We start from the raw sequence: 18,661 nt of genomic DNA, 5'->3' as shown, positions 1-18,661 counted from the left end.
GCCTCTGTGCACCTGTGCCTCTGGGAGGTGGGAGGGCAGCAGGGAGGGTGGGAGAAGGCCAAGTGAGGAGATGGGGGGGGATCAGCCGCCTCTCCACCCTGCCTGCTGGGGGTTTCTTGACACCAGGGCCCTGGAGTGCGGTCCCTTATCACATGGGGACGGCAGCCATCCACCCGGAGATTCCTGTTGCTGGGAAGGGCAGAGGAGCAGGTGGGTTAAGAAGGGCCTCCGCTCCCCACCCTCGGGTTGCTGGCAAGGAGCACCGCGGAGAACACTGGAGGTGGGGACCAAGCGTGAGAGGAGCTGGTTCTTTGGGCCCAGGCCCTGGGAACTTGAACCTGTGAGCTCCAGCCTCACCACAGTTCGGCCGTCTGTTGACCCTCCAGGGCTCAGAACCATCACGGCTACTAGGCTCTGGAATGTGACCTGCGCTGGGTTCCTTTATTCATTCGACAAACATATATCAAGAACTCTTGTGCACAAGGCATCATACTGAGTGTTGGGATAGAAGAATGGGTAAAACAAAAGTTTCTCGTAGGGATCCCATGAGATCTTCGAGGGTTTCTTCTTAGGCTCAGTCTTTGGCATAACCCCCTTTCCTGCGGCCCCGTTTAAGGAGCTGGGTCCCCAAAAGGAGGCATTGCCCGCCCCCCGTTTGCCTGCTTGTCCTGTGGCTCCTGAAGATGTTAATTTCAGCCATTCCCCGAACCCGGGGCCCCCGGCAGGTCCCCACAATCCTGACGGCTCCCTGTTTGTGCTGTTGCAGTGTCCCAGCCCCCGACCATCACCAAGCAGTCAGTGAAGGACCACATCGTGGATCCCCGTGATAACATCTTGATTGAGTGTGAAGCAAAGGGGAACCCGGCCCCCAGGTGAGTGCGCTGGCAGGTAAATCCAAGGGGCCCCGCAAAGAGGGCATTGAGACCACACCCCTGCTCTTCAGAGAAGAACCCCCGTCCTCCTGAAGAGGACATGAAACAGAAGCACGGAAATATTATGCCCCTTTGCCAAGGTCTCCCAGATTGAAAAGGGCAGAGCTTAGATTTAAACCCAGGCCTCTGACTGCACTGCCCCCACCCCCCACCCCCGCCCCCAGGCCAGGTTTGTCTCCGGCCCGACAGAAAACCCTGGAGATTCGGAGATGTTCTGCTATTGGTCCCCCGTCTTCAAAGCAGCCTCCACAGGCTGGACTGTTCCAGAGCCTCGTGCCTGATTCGGACCAAACATGACAGGACCCCGTGCAGGTGTCTGTCAGGGGAAATGAGGCAGGACAGAGCCTTGGGTATATGGCAGCCTTCTTCTGCCCACCCCCCACCTGGTCTGCGTGAGCCTGAGAACGAGCAAGGCCTCTCTCACCCAGGGTGGAAGGAACAGGGTCACCCTGCAGGGTCAGGCAGGGCATAGATGGCCTTACTTCTGAAGTTTGGTCTTTGCCCCCCACGGTTCCTTTGCAGTAACAGTGATTCTGAGACACTGAGCAGCCACTCCTGCTTCTTTTAAGGTTATGTTCTGGACAGCTGTGCACACACCCCCACCCCCCAGAAGGAGAGGGAGATTCTAGCGTCTTCCCCTCTGGGCTCAGTTTTGTGAGGGCTGCTTGTTCTTTCAAAGCTGGCCCTCCTGGGCTAGAAGGTGCGGCCACTGCTGTCTTCTGCACCCACGAGCAGGAGCATGGATAACCCGGGCCATTGCTCTTTGGCTTTGGCTTTAGAGTTGGTTATCGAATGAGACAGGAGAGGCAGAGCCAGCTCCCCGATGTGCTTGGCCTGGGTGAAATATTACAAAAAATCAAACTCCCTGCCTAGGGACACCTGGGTGGCTCAGTCGGTTAAGCGTCTGACTCTTGCTTTTGGCTCAGGTCACGATCTCATGGTTCATGGGATCAAGCTCCGAGTCAGGCCCCGAGTGGACAGTGTGGAGCCTGCTTGGGATTGCCTCCTTCTCCCTCTCTCTCTGCCTCTCCGCAACCCCCCCCCCCCGCCACTTTCACACACGCCCTCTCTCTTTCTGTCTCAAAAAGAAATAAATATTTTTTAATAATAATAATAAAATAAATAAAAACTAAAAGTCCCTGCCTGTTCCCACAAAGAACATTGTCCCCCGGTGGCTATGTGGGTATCTACCACTTCCAGCCATGACTCCCAGCCTTGGCTGGGTAAGAGCGCTAATGTCAGGAACATGCCCCCCACACGGTCATCTGACTGCCACCTAGGACTCTGCATTTTATCAGGCTTCCCGGTCAGTTCTGCCGCTCAACCAGGGTGGGACCCACTGGTATGGAGGTGCGGTTATGGGACAGGGTCAGGGACCAGAGCCCCAAGGCTCTCACCTGGAGCCCGGAGCCCACCCTGTTTCTCTTTGTGGTCCTGCCTCTCCCCTCCGCGCCCCCTCCCCCGCCCCCATCATACACAGCTTCCACTGGACTCGCAACAGCAGGTTCTTCAACATCGCCAAGGACCCCCGGGTGTCAATGAGGAGGAGATCCGGGACCCTGGTGATCGACTTCCGCAGTGGGGGGCGGCCCGAGGAATATGAAGGGGAATACCAGTGCTTTGCCCGGAACAAATTTGGCACGGCCCTGTCCAATAGGATCCGCCTGCAGGTGTCCAGTGAGTAGCATGGACAGAGGGGGGACCGGCATGCCCTGCTTCTGGAGTAATGGGGGGGGGAGCATGGAGGGTCATTCCAGAAAGGCCGCCCTGCCCTTGGCTGCCTTGGTGCCCTGCAAGTCCTGCTTGCTGTTTGCCTCTGAGGAGGAGCGCACTTCCCCCTACTCAGAAAGATTCCTGGGAGAGGAGGCTACCAAACCAGTCTTGAGCAACTTCACCTGCCCTCTGGGCAAGGGAGGAGAGGAAGGAGAGGAGCCTTTGAAGCTGTGCATTTATTTAGACAAATGGCCTCTATTCTCTCGCTGTACCTCGCCTAGACCCACGGGGGGCTCTCTCCCCACTCCCTTGTTCTCCCATCTCCCTTTGTCCTTCTCCCCCTTGCATTTCTGCCTCTAACCTGCTCCTTGCCTCGGCCCCAGCCATCCCCCTCATTTCACCCGCCTCTGTCTGACTCTCCCCAGAATCTCCCCTGTGGCCCAAGGAAAACCTAGACCCTGTCGTGGTTCAAGAAGGTGCTCCCTTGACCCTCCAGTGCAACCCCCCACCCGGACTTCCGTCCCCAGTCATCTTCTGGATGAGCAGCTGTAAGTCTTGGGGGGGCGTTTGATTTCTACTTTAATCTTAAGGAGGGGAGTGGGTGTGTGAAATGGGAAGGGCTTGCCCAAGGCTGGAAGGCCTTCACTTGTGAGAAGCCGGTGTAAAGGGGCCACGTGGCTGAGAACACGGTGAGAGGCCGCTCAGGCTAATTTCCTAGCCTGACTGCTGATAGCCGTGTGATCTTGAGCAAGTTGCTTAACATCTCTGGGCCTCAGTTTCCTCTTCTGGAAGAAAAAGGGCTAACCGCTGTCCCTCTTTAATAGGACCATTGTTAGGATAAATGAGGTCATACAGCCAAAATGCTTATAACAGAGCCAGATGCACGGTAAAGTGCTCAGTAATATTTGTGATGATGGCGAGTTGACAGAAAGCCTCGTGGTTCAATCTCTGGTCGTTCTGGATTTACGGGGACACAGCCAGGCACAGGGATGTAACCTTTGATAAAGGAGCGATAGGGAGACGGTGTTTGCAGAGGGACAGAGTATCGTCGAGAGCTTGTTCGGTTCTGTTTTGGACTGAGACTCTTCACCACTCTGGACCTGTTTCTTCCCACATTTTCAACCAAAATAAGTGGGGGCGTGAGTTATAAAGGCCACCGGAGCTCCGCTGTCTGTGTCTTCCCGGCTTCCCCTCCGCCTCCTTCCATACCTGCTCCCCTGTCTATCCATCCATCGCTCGACGTATAGATCTGCCTGCCTGCCTGCTTATCATGCGTCATCCGTCCATCCCCGAGTTTTTAGCGGCCTGCTTCTGAAAGAGGCTGCCTGTCGAGGAGGCAGAGTTGCGCGTTGTTTTGCAGACAGAGGGCTTTGCCCTCATTCATTCTCTCGCTACGTCGCCATGGTGCATACGCCTGGGGAAGGCTGCCCGGCCACGGGCTGGAGGGTTGGTTAGTTAGCTAACAGCTCAGACCCTCTCATCCCCTGCATCACTCCCGTCACCAGCTTATGTCCATGCTGCCTCCCGGGCAGATCTCGTGACCCTTGCTGGCGTCTCTCCAACACAGGCCACCATCCGCATTTCCCGGGGTTGCCATAATCAGCCACAACCGGCCTCCTTGGTCTTCCCAAAAATGAATCTGATAGTTTCACTTGTATGCTCCGAGCCCTTCCCTGCCTCCTCCATCACCTCGGACAAAGTCCAGACTTCTTTCCCGTCCTGATCTGCCTCCCCAGCCTTTCCCCTACCCCTTGCCCCAGCTGTGTGCGCTCACCTTTAGCACACACTGTTTCTGCTGCTTAGAAACCTCTTAGGGCCCTGTCTCTTCTGTGTGGTAAGTGTCATGCGGCCTCCAAACCCCAGATGAGGGCACCCTGGAAGGAACTGGGTGCTTCTCTTCTCAGCCCATCCCCTTCTTACCGGGGGCTCCCCACTCACCACCCTGCACCGTGATGATTTGTTTATCTGCTGCACCTTCTGCTAGATTCGGCTCTCTTCCACCAATACCTGGCACAGTGCCCGGCACACAGTAGGCCTACAGTAAATCTTGGGGTAAATGATTTGCAGAACCGACCAGCCCATCGTTGAAGGGTTGGCATCGTTAACTTTGAGCCTGGTGAAGTAGCATCTTAAGGGGCTCCTGGGCAGCTCAGTTAGTTGAGTTTCCCGCTCTTGATTTTTGGCTCGGGTTCTGGTCTCACAGTTCATGAGATTGAGCCCCTAGTCAGGCTCTGCACCGACAGGGATTCTCTCTCCCTCTCTCTCTGTCCCCCTCCTGCTCGCGTGTGCTCTCTCTCTCAAAATAAATAAACTTCAAAAAAAAAAAAAAAAGAAATAGTGACTTAATAAACAATTGTGGGGGGGGTAGGAAGGAGTTAGCTATGAATAGTCGGCCTTATGAGTGTACTTTTACAAACCGAATCACCTGGAAACTTGGTCGTTTGAATTTACGTCATGTAGTCAGCCTCCTCAGCCACTCCCAGGATGTCACTAATTCCAAAAAGCACCATTTTCATATCTTAACCATCGCTGAAATTAGGAAGCACCCTAAAATTGATGGTGCATATCATTGATTAGTATGTATCTTGCGATTATAATTGCTAGTGCTGGTGGGAGTAAGAGCTTCAAATAGAAAACAAGTGAATTTGACTCTTGATTTGGGAAGCAAATCCCTCCCTCTGGCTCGGGGCCAGAGTTTCTCTGGCATGAACAGGAGGTGGAAACGTATGGCCATAGAGCATGGGTGTGGTGGGCAGACCGGTGTGAATCTGAATCCTGCCCTTCCGCCACTGCTTTTGCAACGCAGGACACATTAAATCCACCGCTCTCTTATCTGTAAAATGCGAATAAGCCTTGCCTCAGAGTTGAGAGGATTAGACCAAATAACGTTGAATTCCTGACCCACCGGGCGCCCTGTTGGTCCTCGATTGCCAGAACTATCATGATTGTATTACTGTTACCATTGCTGCTAACCTCCCTCTGTACCTCTGCTTCCTAATAGCCATGGAGCCCATCACCCAAGACAAGCGCGTCTCCCAGGGCCACAACGGAGACCTGTATTTCTCTAACGTGATGTTGCAGGATATGCAGACAGACTACAGCTGCAACGCCCGCTTCCACTTTACCCACACCATCCAGCAGAAGAACGCGTTCACCCTCAAGGTCCTCACCAGTAAGTGCGGGTCCCTGCCGGGGGCCAGGAGCCAGGGGCACAAGCCCACTGAGCTCATGGAGCCCCAGGCACCTGGGTCTGGGGGAAGCCTTGTCCCCGAGACTGACCAGGGAATCCTCCCGGCTCATTGTGCCTCAGCCACTTGAGCCACTTGAAATGACATCTCTTCATTCTGAAGCCTTGGGTTAAACTTGGTCCCGCTCTAAGTCAGTGCCTCTCAAGCTTCGGTGTCGGCCCGAGTCACCTGGCCAACTGGGCAACCATCCCAGGCTCAGCCCTAACCTGCCTCCACGGTCCCGGCCTCCGTGTTCCCCGTTAGCTCTCTAGGTGCCCTGGACACACAGCGGCATCGGAGAAGCACTGCTTCGAGTGGCCATCTGGCATCTCTCTCGTGCACTCAGCTTGAGTATTTCTTTTATGTCTAGCCGTTGTATGGTTGTCTGTACTTCTAGAATAAAGCCATAGTACAGAATAGCCAAATTAGTAGGGACACCGCCATGAATTGTGCGTGATTCTGTAACACGTGTACGCTGGACCGCATGGAATGACTGCGTTTGCAAGTTGCAGACTTATGTCCTGGTTTTGTTTGTTGCCGTTTTTATTTCCTGACGCCGTTTGGCTGGTGCCAAGGGGAGTCGGCATTTCCCGATCCGCTCAGCACCGGTGGCCCTCCACGGAGGAGGAAACCTAGTCAGTTCACAGAGATACTTCTTGCCGGGGACCCGCCGGCCTGGAGCTCTGGCTTCAAGTCCTCAGCCTGCTTTAGGGCATTGGGTTCAAAGTGGCCGTGGTAGTTTGCAGCGTGGGTTTGTAACAGGCCTTCTCGAGAGGAGACCTCAGTCTGTCTGACTCAGCTGTGAATGCCGTTTTGCACACCGTGGACGGTGGTGGTTTGGGGGGAGGCCAGGCAAATGGCATCACCTAGGCACCGGCAGCTGCCGCAGGTGGGTGAACCAGCGCCCACACGCCTCCCAGAAGGGCGCGGGGAGAGGCCCGGGGAGCTCACTCCTCACTCACGACAGCTGGGGGCCTGGCCCCCTCGTACTGTCGTCTTTCCTCAGCGGTCCCTGCCAGTGATGGAAGCAGGGGGTACTGAGAGCCCCCAGCCCCACACTCCGTGTCCACCGGGCATCGGGGCGGACCCCCAAGGAACAGCTTTCTTCCTGCTTCCCTTCTCCTGTAGGGAAGTTTTTTCCCTTTTTTTTTTTTTTTCCTCTTCGTTTTCTTCTCTTTGCTTTCTCAATCTCTTCCTCCGTCCTTCTTCCTTTCTTCTTTTCTCCTCCCTCATCTTCTTTCTCTCTGGACCCCATTTAACCCTCCTCCAGCCCATCTCCCCCGCTTCTGCAGCTCCCGACGCACTGTTCTAAAGTTGGTGTCAGGCTGCCCATAATTTGCTAACCAATAGGATGGCCAGAAACCCCAGGAAAAGCCCCGCGTGCTCCTGGCAGGATGACCCAGCTTCATTCTGCTTGCTGCCCCTCGCTGGCTTTCTTATTCCGGACCCAGGCCCAGAGGGGACCCTTAGAGAAGAAAGTTGGGCTGCCTGAAGTGTCTCAGTGCACGTCAGGAGCAATCAGCTGCCAGCTGGCTGAGCTGAGGAGGACAGTGTGGTCTGCCCAGGACCTCGGAGTGGCCTCTGGAGCCAGGATGCGGCTGGCAGTGCTGGGCAGTGAGGGCAAGATGCTCACTGAGCCAGTCCCCGGACGGCCTTCGGTGCCGTCACCTGGATTCCTTTCTGCTTGCCCGGTGCGATGCTGAAAGTCAGCCTCCTGTTGGGGGAGTGAGTCAGGTGACCTTCTGTGGTCCTCAGTGTCATGTGGGGTACACGCAGGGCGATGGAAATGGTAAAGCGTCTTCCTCTGCGGAATGAGGCAGCTAGAGATTCTGAACATTCAGAAGTTCGACTTTCCAGAAACATCCTTTTCTCTACCAGAGGAAGGAAAGGATATTTATTTCTGCTTCATTTTGGGGTCCCCTTCGCCACTGAAAACTCTTTCCTCCGAACGCCGAGAACCCCCCCAGGTGATGAGAACAGAACCCCGTCTGCTTCCTGGAGTTCTCCCAGGGGCAGCTTTGGCTGGGAGCAAGTTCTGGGCATCTGAGCCAGCCCAGAATTGGGCACAGTTGCTTAAAATAGCACAGTTGTGCTCTCTCTGCTTTCCTGCCTGGAAAGGACATAGGCTCTTTCTTGTACCTCCAGAACCAGGTCTGGGGGTGGGAGGCAAAATAGCCATGCTAGGACAGCTTCAAAGTCTCTTCTCACCATGCCCCTCCACCACCGCTTGCCCCGTGGGGGAAGAAACCAATCTCACCATGCCTGATTTTGCACTACCTACGTAAAAGGAAGGGGGAAAAGGTATCTGATACAAAACACTGGGTGATCTGAAATCATTTTTCAAATTTGTTTTGGGTTGCGGTCAAAGACAAACAGCAGAGTCGGGCTCACAAAGATGTGCGTGTCCTACTTTGCCCACACCGGAACAGGTCCCTTTGGGTGCCTTCTGCCACAATAAGAGGTGACCGTGGTGAAGGAGGAGGCTTCTCTGCTGAGGCAGACAGTGAAGCACTAAGCCTGCTTCCTTCTAATGTCACTTCTAATCTAAGTGACACTCTTAGGAGTCAGAAAGCCTCCCTGAATTTCTCAGCTGTGCTGCAGAATCCACAAACTGTGAGGTTAGTTCCAAGCTCAGAGCACTTCTCTGCAAAGAGGTGGGTTCTGTTTCACCTTGGTCGCACGGGAGCCTAGGAGCATGAAGCCAGGGCCCTTTTAGCTGTGTGCCCCTGTCCTCCCAAGCCAGAGGAGGACCGTCCCCTCCCAAGGCAGCCTCAGCCCCTCCTCCCCTCTGCCACCCTGCCTCTTCATTCCGCGGCAGGCTGGATCCCACCCTTAGCTCCAGGTGACCCCACGCCGACTCTCCGGACTGGCTCGGACTTTTCAACATGTCCCATCTTAAGGGATAGTTCTGAATAATGCACATCTCCCCTAGTGGATGTTAAGCAGATTTGGGAAGCGATGCAATACGGTCCCAGCGAAGACTGTTCACAGCCTCTACAGTCGGTTGTAACACGATTTGATCTGTCTTCAAATATGCAAATATTCTGGCACAGCGCCTTGCCTCCCTCGGGCGGTTGGACTCTGTCCCTGGCTTCTCAGGGCTGTCTGCTTGGCTTCCAGTCGGCTGTACCCCCCACCCCACCCCCTGTTGGTACCATCAAAACTTGAACCCAGTAGCTGGACGGGGATGGCAGCAGAATGAAAAGCACAGCCTTGGCATGCTTCAGTGCCCTGTTCCAAAATGTCTTTCACGGAGGATTAAATGCCCAAGGGTCTTAATTACCTAACGTCGGAACCAAAGCCGCCGACCTCCTGCTGAAGGGATGACTTCAGCCCCAGCCAGTCTAGGAGCTCTGAATCTCTAGCTTGGTCAGCGGGTTTCTCCCATCCAAGTGTAAAACTCCTAGCCCATACCCTCTCTCTCCTGTCCCAGGCTGCCTTTCTCTTCCGAAAATCTGAACCGCAGCCTGGCTCTCTCTGCCTCCCTGGAGTAGAAGGAGGCCTTCTGCCAGCAGTGACATCTCAGAGACCAGGGTGGTGCCCGCTGGTCAGGTGGGCTGGGGAGGCCGGGTGCTTCTCGCTGGCAGCCCGTGATCACCGGGAGCTGCCAAGGGCCCCTGCGTCCCTCTCTCTCTGTCTCTCTGTCTCACTCTCTCTCTCTCTGTTGATGAACTGTATCTCTTGGACTGTCTTCTCTCCCTGAGCCCTGAGCTCCCACCACTGCACCTTACCTTCTCAAGGAGGGCTCTGCGCTACCCCCCCCCCCCAAGAGCTGGCCTGATCCAGAGTCCTGGGCACTGAGGATTTTGATGGGAAGTTGTTCAAAAGACCGCTGCGGGATTCCACTAATCCTTATCTCATTTGATTGGAAACATAGTAGGATCAAGCCATTACAGGTCAAGCCTAATTTCTTTCATTAAAAAGAAACTTATCTTATTATTGCCTTCTTTTGCAGGATTTAACCTTTTCTTCCCTCTTTTGGGCTGTTTTATGTTGCTTGTTCTTCACCAGGCACGTTTCCTTTTCAAATTTGCCGTGTCTTTCCTTTGCAAAAAAAAAAAAAAAACACCGGTTGTTTTCGTGGCTTTGCGTTTCTGTTGTTCTCTCCCCGTTTATGCCTCCATGAGCTCTCCGTGGCCTCCTGTTTGCTCACCTTCTTTTGTTTATTGCAGACAACCCCTATAATGACTCGTCCTTAAGAAACCACCCTGACATATACAGTGGTGAGTCGCCGCGGTAACCTTGGGAGTAACCTTGCCTGTCCTAACCCCAGTTTGCCTAACTCGACTGATACCGTGTCATTAACTCACGCCGGGTGGCAGGGCTGACAGTTGGTCAGACCAGGGTAGGACTTCAGAAGACCTTTTGGGAGGACTCAGTAGAATCTTAGGAATCAGTGGCGGATGGATGGAGAGCATCTGAGGACAGATGCGTCCGCACGCACGTTGAGGAGGAGACGGAAGTCTGGTTCCTCCTAGTGGTTTACAGTACACAGAAAGCTTTGTGGTACATTTAGTTAACTCCTACGCGTCTGGATGTGAATTGCCTGCTCTGCAATCTAGCCTTAGTTACTGGGGGTGCCGTGTCACAGGCTCCGTGTGTCTTTAAAATCCATCTGGCAAATATGAGTGAGAGTTCACTGCTGAGTTCTCTTTTAAGGTAAGTATAAAGGAAGACGGACCATCCGTGGCTCTCTTGCCTGGGTCTCTTCTCTCCTCCAGCAGTGTGCACAAATGGGTGGGTGCCCACCCACCCACACGCTTGCAAGTCATGGGACACTTTCCATGAGGCATATTTCTGACGTAGCCCACAACTGGTTGCTCAAGCTGATTAGTAGCGTCATTAGCTATTTCCACACCTGAGCCCCCACCTCCCACCATGGCTCAAGAATGTCTTGTTTCCCTTGAGCAGCCAGAGGAAACATCATTTACTGGCTTTGGCGAGGCAGCTGGCCCCCATCATCCGTTATGCCTTGGAAGCTGAGGCTGTAGGTCCCCAGGGGGGTCATTGTGGGCTCAAATAGATAGGAAGTGTCTGCATTGTGATGTGCTAATATAAACAATGATTGGGGTCTGGAGTGGGGGGGGTGGGAGGGGGAGTGTGAGCCGGGGAGAGAGGCAAAGGCTCTAACTTGGCATCAAACAGGTAGAACCACACTGAGATTCTGCCAAAGAGATTTACTGCCCAAGGAAGCGGGGGACCTTTGTTGGATTCTGGGCATCGTTTGTTTTCAAAATAACGGGGCCAACTACCGTGGTGTCAAGAGCCCCGGAGCACTGGTGTGGAATGTGCCTTTCTCTAAATTGGATTTCAGATAATCTATTATGGAAGGATTCTCGAAGCTAGAGTGTATCAGAGCCAGAAGGTCCCTTAGAGACCATCTGGTCCAAACTGCTTGCTTTGTGTAAGATAAACTATACAGGGAGGCATTGTTTTATCAATGGGATAAGTTTGACTGATTCCAGCCACTTAAATTTTGTGACTAGTGGTAGATGTGATTACAGGTGAATGAGCGGGAGTTGTAAGAACCATCCAGGGCTATGAAACGAAACAAAGCTCGCAAGAACTCACAATGGAGATGGACCGCCTTCTCCTCAATCCAAGGTAGAATGAATGGGGTTGACCCAAGGATGAAGCCAGCTGGAAGAGGTATAAAGTCAAAGTGAGGCGCACGGTGAACAAAGGGCAGCTAGGTTGAATGCTTCTAAAAAGAAATAGAAAGTGAAAAGGAAGGAAGATGAAGTCCTTCCTGAGTGCAGAGTTGGACAAAGAGACAATGCAATGAAAAATGCCCAGTGCATCTGTCTGCTTGGCCCCCCATAACGGCATTTTGTTCTAGTGATTTCTACAATGGCTTGGTATCCTCTGAACATACGCCAAGTGCCCAATGACCTGCTCGGTGGCAGGGGGAAGCTGGTCTGAGATTGTAGCTTGCCACTTGGACTTCACCCAGGCAAGAGAAGAGTAGACACTCGAAGGTAGACAGCCTTCCTTGAATTAAACACAGGCTCCGGGAGGTACCACTGAGTGACCTCAGGCAAGTCATTTAATCTCCTCATCTGTAAAATGGGTATGTTACAGGCCCCAGAGAATTGTCATGAACGTTAAACAGGGTAACGTGCGTATGGTTCCCAGCACGGCGTCAGACACATCAACGATTAGTACGCCTTAGCACATTACTGGTACTGAAGGGAATGGTTTAGCGTTGACTCAAGTTAAGATGGACACAGAGAACCTGAAGAGAAGCCAAAGGAAGAAAGGCTAGCCCAAGTGTGGGAAGAAAGTACTATGGAGGGAGGAACTGGAAGGCAGACTAGAAGAACAAAAGCTATTCAGATCTTCAGCTGTGCTGAGAACTGAATAAAAAAAAGCTTCAACTGGGGTGCCTGGGTGGCTCAGTCCGTTAAGCATCCGATTCTTGATCTCAGCTCAGGTCTTGATCTCACAGTTGTGAGTTCAAGCCTTGGCTTTGGGCTCAGCACTGGGCTCTGCCTGCTTTAAAAACAAACAAACAAACAAACAAAAAAAAAACCTCCAACTATTGCATAAGGGATTTGGGTTATACTTATGGAAGAGATTTCCTGGCAGTGGAAGGTATCAAATGTTACTAGATAAAGAGATTTTTTTTGTCTTCTGGGATTGTTTGGTCAGCTGTTCCTGGGGCCAGAGAGGTGGATGAGATACCACGGATCCAACCTCATGAGTCCTCAATTCCGAGAATTGAAAGCAGCAGATGTGAGATCCAGCTGCCCCTAAAAGCTGTTTCTGGCAGAGGTTCTTAGATACATCCGATGCATTGAACTCTCTTCTGCTAACCCACAGTACTTGACGGAGGGGGGGCAACTCAGGTTGTCAGCAGTCTTGACCTTTCCTCTCACAGGAGTTGACCAAAACATTTTTTCATTGGCCCTTTAAAGCCAAGGTGGCCGAGGCAGTATCATCTCTTGAGGTGTCCCCCCTGGCCAGATTCCCCTAGAAACCCACGAGCCTGTTCTTGAACCACAGCCTGGGAGAGCAGGAAAGGATGGACTGTCCTTGGGCTAGAGGTCAGAGGGGCCCATGTGGGAAACTCTTCCTGAATCCGCCGACATGAGCTTTGGCATCTGGGTTCTGAGTTTGATCAGGTATTCGATCTGACCCCAGCCCTGAAGAACAGGGAGAATAAGAGAAGCATCGTCTGAATCCCCACCTCAATGAGGGTGGGTGAGATCCTATGACACCCTAGGAGACAGTCATCCTCTACCATTTAGGGTCCTATAGAGTAATCAGCTTTGTCTTGGAGACTCTTCCTGAGTCTGCTTCTCCAGGGAAAGAAATTAGCCATCTTCCCTTGGGAGCAGTGGCCCCAAAGCCCCCAGCTGGCTTATCCTTCATAAATTATCATTTATCCTATCATAAATTGGCACCTGCTGCAGCTGACCAGTTTTTCATAACCTCTTCTTTGGGTCCAGCCTTCTAACCCTTCATGATACCATGTGTCACCCTGACTCCTCTTCAAGCCTTCCGTGGCCTTAAGAATCCAGTTGAGATGCCTTTGGAGCCTCTTCATTCCCAGCTCAGCTTCTCTTCCACGTTGGGCTTGAGTTTATTTAATGGCCACTGAGGAGGGATGGCCTCTTAGCTAAGACAATGGGAACAATGTTTAAGGAAAACATAGTGGAAGAGGTTCATCAGGGCAGCTCGCTAAGACAAAAATGTCTTTCTCCCTCACCTCTTTTGCCCTTGGATTTCAGTTTTCTTTGGTTTGAGTAAGAAAGATACTCCCAAAGCTGGCTGTCAGAAGCAGGGACAGATGGGATATCCATCTTTAAAGAGGCGATACAGTATAGTGTCAGAGCACACACTTTGGTGCCAAATGGTCCAGAATCCAAAACACAACTGACTTGTGACCTTGCCAAGTCTGTGGACTCCATTGAGCCTCAGTTCCCTCTGGTGCAAATGGAGGTGGTCCCCCCCCCAGGTTTGTTGTGAGGATGAACATGACTATGACTATGACGTCTAGAGAGAGCTGTTAGCCCGGGCTTGGCCCGTCATGGATGCTCACCAAATGGTGGCCCTGATTATTGCCTCTGACTTTTAGAATGTGCTTCCCTATATTTTTTGAACCTTGGCTTGTTTCCCAGTAGCTTCTCCTCCTTTGGGATAATTCTGTGGTTGCTAGCCCACATCCTACGAACGGGAGTATTGCTATAACCTTTTTATAGTCACAGCTCCCAGCATTGTCAAGGTCCCCACAGCGAGACTGTTCATTTCTCCTCCGTCCCATACTTACTGCTTTGCTGGCCAAGTGTGCTTGTGGTGCTGCGTGCTATGGTGTGAATTAAATGTCCACAGGGTCTCGGGCTGGTTTCTGCAGATTTTGTCCCTGCGTGGAAAGAGTATGCCAACTGAGCTGGCTCTCCCACGTAGTCCGGGGGTTCCCCGCACTCAACAGACTCACCAACCTCACACCAGAGCCACCTGCCCTGAAAGCTCCTTCTCCTCATAGTTCCCTTGACCTTGTGTTGTCTTGACTGTTTGGGTGATGCCACGATAATGGGTGGGAGGAAGCCGTTGCTTTGTATCAGGCTTTCTTGGGACTGAGAGCTGGCTGTCACAAGAGTTACAGACGGTAACCAATTAACCCCATAATGGATTAACCCGTTCAGTAGCCACTGTTGTGTATGTGTGTGCCGGTGGGACAAATGAGGACCTCTGCAGAAAGAGAGATAACACGCGGGGTAAACTGTTGTCTTCTTGTCTGTTCCCTTCTCCCCTTGAATCCATCCATCCCACAAACACCGACTGAACGCTCGCTGTGTGCTACGTGTTGTGCCAGCCGCCTAACTAACTCTCATCATTTCTTCCCCTGACAAAAGCATGAAATAGACACCAGCTCTAGGAAATGCACTCCCCGATGGCTAATGGAGAGAAGCTGAGTGCCTCTAAGACGGGAGCCCTGCTGACCCAGCCGGGCACCAGCCTGTCCAACAAGCTCCTTTAGGAGACACCGGTGTCACGGAGCCAGGGTTCCCCCGCCACTCTGTCCTCGCTGCCAGCACCCGTTCACAGCCCCCCCCCCCCCCCCCGCCGGGAAGACGCCCTTGTTCCCCTTCCAGGCATCTCTGAGGGCGCCCGGCCCCTGGCAGCTCTGCCTGCCTTCTTCCTCTCACCTCTCCAGCTGAGTCTAAGACCCCTACACCTCTGGGCAGGGGTGCCTCCTCCAGCTTCCCTTTGCTTTGGGGCTCCTGGTGGGAAAACCCTTGCTTTTCTCCCTTCCGTCTTACTGGGCACAGAGCTCCCGGGGAGAGGCGAGGTGCAGGAAAGGTGGGGTCCGCTGTGCTGGGGGTGTGCCCAGACTTGCATGACCCCGTCCACAGCCAAACGGCCATCCTGGCTGTGTCGATCTCCGCGAGCCACCGGGCCTTCCAAACCCACGTGCACGTCACTGATGGCTGCTCCCACCTAGTTGAATTGTAGATCACCTCCTCCGTCTTGGCTGCCGCTCCCCACTCCCCCTCCCCCAGTCTCTCACATCCAATTAACACCCTCCTCCCAGCCCCCTTCCAGAGTCATTAGCGAAGAAGCAGAATGGTCTTGGCCCCAGAGTGATTTCCTGTCATCTCTGCTCATTCATTCTCTCCATGTCTTTGCTAAGCCATTAATAATGCTTCCTGCATCTCTGACTGTTCATCTGGGTCTCTGTGGCTTCATCCCAGCTCCTTGTCTCCAGGGTCGCAAAGAGCAGGTTGTCTGTCCTGGGGCCCAATACAGGTCTTCTCGTTCATCCGCTGCTGCTGCTGAGACGGCCTCCCGGTGGTGGCCACCGCATTGGCCTCTGGGGTCCCAACACAAGATGCTCCAGGAATAAACTGCTCACTGCCCGGGCAGCCCCCTCCTCCTTTCCCGGGAAGGAGGGGTTTTCCTAACAAGGGAGGAAGCTGGGCTCCTCTTGCCAGAGCCTTTCAGAACTTAGATGTGCTCACACACATGTGCCAGTGGGGCCGAGGAGCCCCGCGCTTCCTAACACACCTCTCTTAATGATGCCCCGGCCCCTGGGGGGGGGGGGGGTGGTTCAGCTGGGAGGGTCCGGGGCTTGGTGCCTCTGAGGGTAAGGGAGTAAGCAGGGGGCGTGATGACACTTCTTTCTAGCCTGACCGCTTTGGCCTAGCTGGGTCCACCCTCTGGGCAGGAGCCTCATGAGAGCTCCTTCTATCCTGTTTCAGCCCGAGGAGTTGCAGAAAGGACCCCCAGCTTCATGTACCCCCAGGGCACGGCAAGCAGTCAGATGGTACTGCGTGGCATGGACCTCGTGCTGGAGTGCATCGCCTCCGGGGTGTACGTACAGCTCACACCCCCACCTCTGGCCACCCTCCGGGAGGACGCGGGTGGGGGTTTGTGCACGCTCTGTTCTTGCCACGGTTTGGGGGGCAAAACATCGTCCTCTCCATCCCGTTCTGGCTGTTTCCTTCATGGGTAATGGGGAAGGGAGATGGGTAGGCATCCTGGACGTGTGTTAGAACCTCACGTGACTTTACGTAAGTCCCTCAGTGCTCTGCGGCCGAGCGTCCCCTCTGTATGGGAGAGGTCGGCTCTCATAGGACACGCGTCCTTCTGGGCCCAAGTCCACTTTAAGGTCACCTGGGTGTCCCAGACTCTGTAGAAGAACAGCAGGGCCGCAGCTGGTGATGAGTCCGTGTTTCCCGCTTGGTCCCTCTCCCAGCCCAACACCAGATATCGCGTGGTACAAGAAAGGTGGGGACCTCCCATCAGACAAGGCCAAGTTTGAGAACTTTAACAAGGCTCTGCGCATCACCAACGTCTCCGAGGAGGACTCTGGAGAGTATTTCTGCCTGGCCTCCAACAAGATGGGCAGCATCCGGCACACGATCTCGGTGAGAGTAAAGGGTACGTTGTGTGTATTTCTCATTATGCTGATTTTGCCAGCCCTACATGCCACGACCACCCTTCCCTCTGGGGGGCGGCCGGGTGAGCAGGGGAGACCCAGCAACACTCTGGTTCGTGGTAAGTGACCTGCCAGGGATGGTGTCACCCCGTGGATGTGAGAGAGAGAGAGAGAGAGAGAGAGAGAGAGTGTGTGTGTGTGTGTGTGTGCGTGCACGGTGGGTACTAAGGGAAAGAGACCCACCCTGACCATCACCCACCTCTCTGTTGTGCCCAGGGCTCCCTCCACAAGAATGTACCTCCATGGTCCATGTGGATTTCACCCAGAGCCTTGTCTTTATTTACTTTTGCATTTTAATTCATGGCGTGTTGTTTTGGCCCTGTGCTGTCTGTGTACTTGTGTGTGGTTCTTTTTACAAATGGGGAATTATCACGACCCAAATTGTTTTTTAAAAAAAAATCACTTCCCTCTCCCCCGAGCGCGGATGGCCCCCATGAGCTATCGCGGGCAGTGAAGCACGTGCCTTTCTGGGTCCCCGCCACAGGTGGGTAGGGTGCACCAGTCGCCTCTCAGCCCGGGGCCGAAAGGACGGTGGGGACGGTGAGGTCTGATGCCAATAGTACAAGAACTTCCGTAGCATGCGGTCAGCTGATCCTGTGACTTTGGTCTCAGCACGACACTCGGACTGAGGGTTCTTGACCTTGTTGGGGGCATCAAGATCTTTGACAATCCGATGCAAAGGAACTTCTCAGAAAAAAGTCCACATGTCCACAATTAGAAGGGCTAGCCAGCTCTGCCCTAACCAGAGCCCAGTGTCTAAAAGAATAAATACGAGGTCTTTTCTAAATGGTCAGATCTTGCAGCGATAGCCATAGAAACCCAGAGGGGCCAGCCCCGTGCGCACTTGACCACCTTCCCTGGCTCGAGCCCTTGGGTGCACATCATGAACACCTGTGGGGCTCTAAAAGCATTTGCTGCCCCAGCCTCCTCCCCTGAGGATTCTGACTTAATAGGTCTCCGACAGGCCCCAGTGTCCGTGTTTGTTAAAAGCTCTTCAGAGGATTCTAACGAGCGGCCCCAGTTTAGAACTATTGTTCTGCGAACTCAAAATAGACCGGGTGGCATCTGTGGCTCCAAGCCAGCCAAAGGCAGGCTGGACTGAGTCATCCCATGAGGATGAGCCCTGGGCAGGTGGTGAGGGCCTGGAGCTGGCACCCAGGGGCTCCTGCCTTCCTAGAGGGAGCCGGTCTGGTGTCTTTGGCCTGCCCCATGCCGTCTAACCCCCCTGCCTGCACTGTGTTTGTCTTCCAGCTGCTCCCTACTGGCTGGACGAACCCAAGAACCTAATCCTGGCTCCTGGCGAGGACGGGAGACTGGTGTGTCGAGCCAATGGGAACCCCAAGCCCACCGTCCAGTGGATGGTAAATGGGGAACCTTTGCAATGTAAGTAACAAGCCGTGGTGTCACCCGATTCTGCTGTCTCTCCTGTCTCTGCTGAGGCTCCAGATCCCCATCCCTCTGGGCCAGCCCCAGTGGTCCCAGAAGTGAAGTCAAAGAACAGCCCCTTGGCTGCTGCTTCTGGAGCGTCCCATCCCTGTGGACATCTCAAGAGACAGGAAATCTGCCTCACCTTTGTGCGAGAGGACAGGAAACCTGTCGGTAGTTCCCCAGACCCCGCTCTCTGCTGAGGGCGAAATGAGAAGCAGGTTGGATGTGAGGAAGAACCTCCCCATGACAGCAGAGACGCGCCAGCACAGTTAATGAGTATGCCCAGATTTGGGGAAATTGCATCCTGCCCAATGGCTGGAGTAGGTGATTCCAGGGCCCCTTCCAGATGGGGCTGTTGGTCGAGTTTTCCCGTCATATTCTCGCCAGTTGCGTTCCCGTTAGAAAATGTCCCTGTG

At 53.8% G+C, this 18,661-nt stretch overlaps 1 protein-coding gene across 18 annotated transcripts in view; it reads left to right on the top strand.

Annotated features, from left to right (window-relative positions):
* NFASC (neurofascin) overlaps nucleotides 1-18,661 on the top strand; it is a 182,065-nt gene that overhangs the window by 114,463 nt on the left and 48,941 nt on the right. For 14 of the 18 annotated variants that reach the window (XM_086693740.1, XM_086693739.1, XM_086693737.1 and 11 more), the window contains 8 exons: nucleotides 767-872; nucleotides 2,413-2,609; nucleotides 3,071-3,193; nucleotides 5,647-5,817; nucleotides 10,045-10,095; nucleotides 16,078-16,189; nucleotides 16,575-16,759; nucleotides 18,069-18,200. In XM_086693740.1, coding sequence (XP_086549866.1) covers nucleotides 767-872; nucleotides 2,413-2,609; nucleotides 3,071-3,193; nucleotides 5,647-5,817; nucleotides 10,045-10,095; nucleotides 16,078-16,189; nucleotides 16,575-16,759; nucleotides 18,069-18,200 — 1,077 coding nt within the window. The remainder of the gene's footprint in view (nucleotides 1-766; nucleotides 873-2,412; nucleotides 2,610-3,070; nucleotides 3,194-5,646; nucleotides 5,818-10,044; nucleotides 10,096-16,077; nucleotides 16,190-16,574; nucleotides 16,760-18,068; nucleotides 18,201-18,661) is intronic. The other 4 variants (XM_086693741.1, XM_086693729.1, XM_086693734.1 and 1 more) reach the window with 1 other exon arrangement.

Source organism: Puma concolor, chromosome E4 (genome assembly GCF_028749965.1).
Source record: "Puma concolor isolate L17-30 chromosome E4, mPumCon1.1.hap2, whole genome shotgun sequence".
Classification (NCBI taxonomy): Eukaryota; Metazoa; Chordata; class Mammalia; order Carnivora; family Felidae; genus Puma; species Puma concolor.
The sequence above is the reverse complement of the archived record's forward strand: the minus strand, read 5'-3'. Positions and strand labels throughout refer to the sequence as shown.